General features: G+C 42.0%; 1 protein-coding gene across 2 annotated transcripts in view; it reads right to left on the bottom strand.

Moving 5' to 3' along the window:
* Positions 1 to 2,911: 2,911 nt before the first annotated feature.
* The window catches only part of tshz1 (teashirt zinc finger homeobox 1), a 41,393-nt gene continuing 36,273 nt past the window's right edge, over positions 2,912 to 8,031 (bottom strand). For both annotated transcript variants that reach the window (XM_016563624.1, XM_016563623.1), the window contains one exon: positions 2,912 to 7,498. In XM_016563624.1, the coding sequence (XP_016419110.1) occupies positions 4,113 to 7,498 (3,386 nt within the window). In that variant the 3' untranslated portion in view covers positions 2,912 to 4,112. The remainder of the gene's footprint in view (positions 7,499 to 8,031) is intronic.

Below are 8,031 nucleotides of genomic sequence, written 5' to 3'. Positions count from 1 at the left end.
TTTGACAGCTGTCATTTGACAGAAACACAGGCCTCATTGCGGACAGCTTAAGAATAACAAATTCAGACTGGAAATAGTCAGCGCACAGGCTGTCAAATGAGTTTTTAAAGGCTTAAAACATTTCAAATTCAATGGAGGAACACTTTAAGGTGTCACTGCTGATGCATTTCAAGCTGCATGTGTTTTTAAAGTTGTGTATTTAAAGTCCAGGCTTTCGGTGAAGGTGAACGCAATAATGAAATATCTGTCATCATTTACTTGCTTTCATGTCGCCCCAAACCTGTATGACTTTCTTCCATCTGAGGAACACGAAAGAAGCCATTTAGCAGAACGGTTTATACAATGAATGGTGAGGTTCTTTATTGGACAACCATGGAACCTTTCCATTCCACAAAACTTCTGCGTATTACTTAAAATCTTCTTTTGGGAACCAAAAATGGTTCTTCTAAGGCATCACTGCAAAAATTCTCTTTTGGAAGCTTCATTTTTAAGAGCACCTGAGCTGTCAATCTTCAAAAATTACGGAAAGTACCAGCATGAACATTCTGCAAAACATCTCCTTTTGTTTTCTACACAACACTGAAAGTCAAACGGGTTTAGAATGACAAGGTGATAGGACATTTTTTACATTTAATTTTTTTTAAAGATTCCAATCAGTATTTTTGGCCAAACAAACAGTCCATCTGGATGGATGTTGACTAAAAGTTTTCTTTTTCATTTTATATTCAAAAATTCTGTCATTCACAGACTACAATGTGTCATTTTCCAGATTTTATTATTTTCAATCTGTCAACTTATTCCTCTCTGTATAAAGTGTGCAATTTCGATAGAGAACATTTAAATTACGTTGAAGTCTCTCTGCTTTGCCTTTTGAAAACAGCAAATTGTAGCCAGTTAAAAACCATCATAGTCCCACTATCAGTGAATTCTTTTGTGTGGCATCATATTTATGCTTCGCCGTCTGTCTGTGAGGTCGAGCAGCAAAGGAACAGACCAAGATGATTTATTTCCTGTTTGCTTGAAGTGAAATAACAAAACGTGAGACATAAGGTTAAGCTGATGAAATCACAGTGATGAGTTGCATCAGTAATGACACTGATGTCTGACGTGCAAAGACTTATTCAAATTTCTGCGTTCCTTCAAGCCTTCATCCCGTCTTGATATGAAACATCTAAGTATTTTAGGGTGGTGATAGCACAAGTGAAGACATCTGTTTTGATGTCAAGACATCTGTTTTGATGTCTAAACTACATATTTGTTTAATTAATCAATCATTTTGTTCATTAATCAATAAGCACCTTTAAGAATTTCATTCCAAATGCATTCTTCCTCAAACAGAAATGTATCACTATCATGATTAATGTTCATAGTAAAAATGTACTTGGCAGGAACACGTAGATACAGATGAAACATGCCTGTTTACTGCTAAAAATGCTATTGCCACTTACAAAGTTGCAAGGCATCCAAACCTTTGTGTCTAACATTGTCTCACCTAAAGTTTTGTGTTTGCATTTGCATTTAACTGGAGCTTTAAAACAAACGTATGCTGTCAAATGCTTCTACAACCTTTTGTTTCTCGTAGCATGTGATATCTGTGGATAGGCAGTAAGTCAATTCGTTAAGAGAGACCTGGCATGGCCCCTTTATCTCTGTGTGCGTCGGGACCCCAGATGTGGAAGGAAATGGAAGGCTTAATTTTATAATACACTTAAGTCTGCTCCATACTCAAAAGGTTTGATTTCAATAACAATATTGCTTTCGGGTTATTATATCAAGGATATTCCAACGCGTGGAAAAGTTACGCCAGAACCATGTCTTGAATAAATTAATAGTTTTAAATCTACTCCAGAACATACTCAAAGCCTAAACCTGCACCCTTCATGTATAAAAATATTTCTCTGGATGACAAATTATTTATGCACAAATAGTTGGATACTTTTGGATTTATATGGCTTAATAAGTCCAATAGTTTGCACAGATATCCTGCCTTTTGAATGAAAATGAAAAAGAATTGCAGTAATTGAGGAAAGCAAAACTAGCAGATGGAGGCTCAGAATATTCAGTATGGGACCACTGGGAAATCAAAACATGCCAATTTGAGTGAGAGGATACTCTCAAATAGGGCAACTAACAAGGGGTTTGATACTGCAACTCCCCAAAGCGGCTTCAAATGGAGATTGAGATTATTGTGCAAACACTGCATATTTCGGTCCTTTACCTTCTTGTTTTGTTTCCCCTCAAGCCCCCTGTGTCCACACGTATAATCACTCAGTAATTGAGCTGAAAAGAGTAAATCTTTGATTCCCACTAGAAATTGGGCATTTATTTCTAAGTCTGAAAACCCCGTGAAATGCTTGGAGAGCGCTTGTGTGAACAGGAGAGAGAAAAAAATATGCAAATCTGCTTAAACTGCGTCTATCTGCCGATGTTTCACTCTGCTCTGCAGGTACTCACAATGTCGCAGTTGTCATGATTGCTGTCATTTACATAGAATACGTACAGGGACTGCACTAAGATCCTCCAAAAAAAGAGAGGAAGGGCTGGATCAATGCTACAGAATCGGTCCCGAGAAGCCAGATATACAGGCTTTATGGAAAAGCGTTAAATCCACAAGTTCTTTGCCCATTTTGGCTCCGGCTAGAGAGTGTTTCCTGTTTACCAGCAGGTTTTGTGTCTGGAAACATCGCTCTCATTTAAATACAGCACAGAAAAGGTGCTGCATTCAAAGATCAACAAAGGCAAAAATGGACAATGAACATCCGAATATTTCAACTCTGAAGTAGCTGGAATAAAGTCCATAAGGTAGAAGTAGAACGTTCTTCACATCCAAATTGTTGATTAAGAAAAGAGAAAAAAACACACAAATGACCAAATGGAGAACAGCATTAATCAAGAAATGCTTCAGGTTTTATTTTACAATTAAGGGACAAAAACATTTTTAAATTTTTTTTTTAATTAAGGGAATTGATGGTACTTTTCACAATGGCAAGCTAAAACATTGAAATGTACTGTATTTCATGTTTTGCATTGCTTGGTTCCCTCTCATACTCCATGCACCAACAGTGATGCAACTCCTTCAGTCAATTCATATTTACCACATCAGAGAACTTAGTTCAACTAAAGGATGAATCGTGGTTCTACAGCACATATACTGCATATACATCTCTGTACATATTATTTCCTTTTCGTTTACTATATATAAAATGACAATATAAAAGAATGCACACCATACAAACAATGTTGAGCTGCGGCAATTGGCAAGATATGATGATGGAAATTTACACATCTTCGCTGATCATTTAAATATATGTGCTGTATATAAGATTTCAATTAAGTCTTTACAGGTCGAAACAGAAGCGAAACCATAGAAAGAGGAATAGTGGTACCAAAGCATACGTTTCAAATTGCTACTGTATAAAATGATACTTAACAAAAAAACAATGATTATTAAAAACATAAAGAAATGCCTTTGAAAAACCAAAGTGTATAATCATAGGCAGCCTGTCAAAATCTTCAATATCCTTCGAGGTTTAGAAGACTCAACAAAATCTACAATGCATTGTTTTCACTTCAAAGGGTTGCAGTTTGATTTATGTCAAGCCAATATCTGAAAATCGGAGCTCAAATTAACAAAATAGCTCGGTCTCATTTTATACATATTCTCATAACATTCAACACTACGGAGTGCTTTATTGAAGTCAGTCTTTTTTGACGTATAGCGAGAGTTCAGTACGACGCAACTCGTTCTATTCAGAAGTTCTTTTGCCACTTTGTTTTAGACCATGCCCATGGATACCATGTTTGTTTCATTCCCAATTCAACAGAGTACAAATTGTAAATTCTGTTTGAATGAAGTCACTCAGAAATAAAAATAAAGAACAAAAACATGCACATAACCGACACATATCAGATAAATACAGTACAAAGCAGGAGATAGAAATCAAGAGACTAAAAAACGAGGGGAAAAAATCGAAACAGATCATGGTCCAATCAGGCAGTTTCATGACAGAAGTTGGACTGATTTTGAAGGCTCAGTTCAGGCGCAGTGCAGTACAGTGATGTAGTGCAATGATTCTCTATCCAGTCACTTCACTGCCACCAGCCTGCTTTCCTTAGGCCTTTTCTAACTTTTCCAGCTCAGTAACAAAGATCAGATGGTCCTCCGGTGACTTTCCGTGCGTTTTGCTGAGGTGCAGTTTCACTGCGTGCTTGCTGACAAAAGTCCTATTGCACAGTTTGCACTGAAATATGGAATTAGAGTCGTCCTCAGTCAAGCCAAGGGCACTGAATGTCTTATCTGTGATCATTTTTGTGACTGCTTGCTGGTCTCTTATGAGGTCTATTGATAACTTTGAGAGGTCCTTCAAGCTAAAGCCCAAGTGGGACTCTAAGTGGTTAATGTATGTGGAGGGAGTTCTGAACTGGGAGGCACAATCACTACACAGAAACAGTGGGTGGCCTGAGTCTATGTTCTTCAGAAACTTGGTTCCACCTGTCCGCCTGAGTTGGTACTTGACGTTCGCCAACCAGTGGGAGATGGTGGTCATGGAGAGACCTGTAAACTTACAAATATGTACACGCTCCTGAGGACCAAGGTCTGTAATGATGTACTTCCCGTCAGGGGTTTCCCGAAGGCTGGATGCAAACTGAGCCTGAAGGATCAGCAGATGCTGAGGGTTCCAGTTTGATTGCCTGCCTTTCCTCTTCTGAATGGGTGAAAGATCCTCCAGGCCGTCCTCAAAAGCACAGCCATCTGCGTCCGACTTTTCGGATACAGAGGAAGGGGTTGACGACTTTGGCGTCAGGCGACCTGTGAGGTTCTTCACCATGTCGGAGATGTCCATTAGGGCATTCTCCCGAAGAGGAGATGAGACCGATTCAGCCAGTGTGGACAAGAAGGGCCGGGTGCTGTTTGTGATGTTGCTGTTGTTGTTGCTGATAACTGTGGATGAACAATTGTTGGTGGGCCCATTGCCACTTTTGGACTTGGTCAAGTCCATGGGCTGATCGTCGTCATTGTCATAATATCTGTTGATGGGCTCGACTCGCTTGACCTGAGCTGGATTGTACATGGGCTTTTCCATCATGTTGTTGCTGATCTTGTACAGCATTGCTAGTGGGTCTAGGAGTGGACTGACTGTTTTGGAGGCCTTACCCAAATGAGTGTTCATGATAGACTGCAATGCACTGAGAGGGTTGACTAAAGGCTGTTCTGGTGAGTGGTCAGTGATGATTCCTAAATTACCGCAACCATTGCTGACTTGCGATTTGAGGACATCTGTTCCATTCTTGACAGGATTATCTGCATGGCTTTCCTTGTATTCTCCATCCCGAACCGGAACGTGCTCTAGGTCTTTATCTACCGTGCCGTTTTTTGTTGGCTTGCAAAGATCATTTGGTCTTGGCAGGTCCTTTCGGTCTTTGAGAACAGGGGAGGGTAATTCAGCAGTGATATATTTGGAGCCACGTTCAGTTGATTTTTCATCCCTGTCTTTCTTTGAAGGGATTTTTCCTGTTACTTTTTCCACCAACTCTTCCATGGCTAGGACATTGCTTTTATGGTTTAGAGGTGGTGATGGGCTGCTTGGAGAATGGATCAGAGTGCTGGAGTCAGAGGTCAAAGATTTCAAGCTGCTGGCGTTGTATGTTGGTTGAATCTGGACACTCTGGACAGCAGATATAGATGATTTCACAGACCCTTGGAGCTGGTAGGCGGCATGAATGCTGGGATATCCACCCCAGGTGGGTGTACCGGTCTGAGCCTTACTGATTGCACTGGAGACCGTATTTTCTAATGACTTGAGAATATCTAGTCCACCTTTAGGAGACTCTTCAAGATCCTCTTCTCTTAGATATTTGTAATGGCTGGGTTTCTCCGTCTTTTCCACCTTCTCAGCAGGATCCTCTTTCTCTTGCTTGATTTTCTTCTCCTCGGGTTCCTCCACTTTCTCCTCATCCGACTCCTTCCTTTCATCCATGGTGGATGGGTGTACTGGTGAATCAGGCTGGGACTTGATAGTGGGAGCTGGCAGACGTGTTGTTGTGGGTGGAAGAGGGATGGATTGGATTTTCTCTTCCACCACAGGGTCAAACACTAATAGCTTACCCTTTTTGGAGGCGGAGTTTGTGACTTTGAGAAAGTGTCCAGTCACCATCATATGGGCTGTCAACTGCTGTAAGGTGTCATGGGAACTCCCGCACTCCATACACTTAAGAATTTGAGCTTTTCGGGCCTCAAACTGCCAGGTATAACTCGCACCGTTTTGGTAGCCGTAACGGTTATTAGATGTGACATATGGGTTGGAAATTTTCTGATCTTTGGTGGGTGCAGTCTCTGCCAGTGGAATGCCAGGGGTGCTAGAGATTGACTCAGGTGAGCATGGAGACATCAGGTCCTGGAACGCTCGCTTTTTGGTGGAGGGCACCAGCCTTGAGGCAAGAGCTGGCATTGGTTCTTTGAGAGGCACTTTCTGGTAGTGTTTAGTTTTGATCATGTGGACACTCAAGTCCTGTAGGGATTCGAACGAGTGACCACAATACATGCATTTCAGGACTTTCTGAGCATCTTCTTTGCCCTCCATCTCCATTAAGGATCGTTTCCGTGGCTTGGACCATTTCTTACCCTTGTCCTCCTCCTTGTCCTTGTTGTCATCACGGTAATGGCCTGTTTCGTTCATGTGCACCGTGAGACCTACAAGCGTGTCGTAGGCTGCACTACAGTCCTTGCATCTGAACTTGCTGGCACCTGTAAACACAGGCCCATACAGCTTATTGTTTTGCCGGTACAGCTGCACTGTGCTGAAGAGACTTGGTTCAGGCATGAGGTGGTAGGGCGTATGCTGTAAGGTTTTAGCAAGAGCTGCTTGGTGCCAGTCATATGCAACACCCCCACTGTTAGCACCATTGATGGGTCCATTGTTGGCATTGTTTAATGCGGTGGCTTTTGTAGAATTGCTGCTTGGCATCACATTTGTCTTCGTGCTAGCACTAGCGTTGCTGCTGCCGCTAGCTCCGCTGCTTGTAATGCTGCTTGCATGGCTGTTTGCAACGCTGTTGTTCCCCTTGTGGCTGCTTGGAGTACTGTTAGTGCTACTAGCACTAACCTGCTTGCTTTTCATAATGTCCTTTGTGATACTCGACCAGGAAGCATCTGAAATCAGGTTTGCATAGACTGCTTTCATCTGAGCCAGGCTGTCCTGCAAAGACAGTCCAGCATCTGTCTCCATGTCTTCAACCTCCTCTTTATCCTGGCCTTCTTTGGAGGAGGTGCTTTTGAAGTCAGCCAGGTGATCACTGGTGTCGCTGAGGGGCGAGCCGTAGCCAGCGTCTGGGTTGGTGCCATTGCTGAGTGGAGAGTTCTGGTAGCTCAGCTGTTCACGGCCATCGTCTTCTTCATTGCACAGGTACTCTGCGTCCTGACCGTCTAAGGAGAGTCCGTCGTCCTGCAGGTGCTCCTCATCGATCTTAGCTGCCTTAAGCTCGTCCTCCGGCACATAGGCTGAGAAAACAAAACAGAGGGGGAAAAAACAGATGATGAGACAAAAGAGCCCTCCAAATGTGAAACTGTTGAATAAGTAAATTCACTTTAAATGGAATAGGTGTGGAAAATGTATCATTGAACGTGTGCGTGCATGCCTACATAATGATTAGGGATGCAGCGATTAACCGGTTTCGCTATTAACCGCACTTTAAAACGTCACGGTTAATTAATCGTAAAGGTTCCGCTAAACCGAGTGTTTCTGTTACACAGAACGGAACTGTTGCAGCTTGTGCAAAACGAAAAAAGTTACACTAGCGGTGCACCAGCTTAAAATAACGTGTTTATCAGAGGCACGGAGGCTACTGCATTAGATTAACTGTGACAGAGGGACCAAACAGCGAAGCTTTATTTCCACCAGAGAAATGCTTGTCGATAGTGTGGGACCATTTTGGGTACACCAAGAATGACCAGGGTGTCATTTAAATATTGCTGTAAAAAACTGCTGCTAAAGAGCGAATACATAAGGGATAATGCACGGCTAGCTGTACATT

Source organism: Sinocyclocheilus rhinocerous, unplaced genomic scaffold (genome assembly GCF_001515625.1).
Source record: "Sinocyclocheilus rhinocerous isolate Xijiao unplaced genomic scaffold, SAMN03320098_v1.1 scaffold499, whole genome shotgun sequence".
Classification (NCBI taxonomy): Eukaryota; Metazoa; Chordata; class Actinopteri; order Cypriniformes; family Cyprinidae; genus Sinocyclocheilus; species Sinocyclocheilus rhinocerous.
This window is presented reverse-complemented; position numbering and strand designations above follow the sequence as displayed.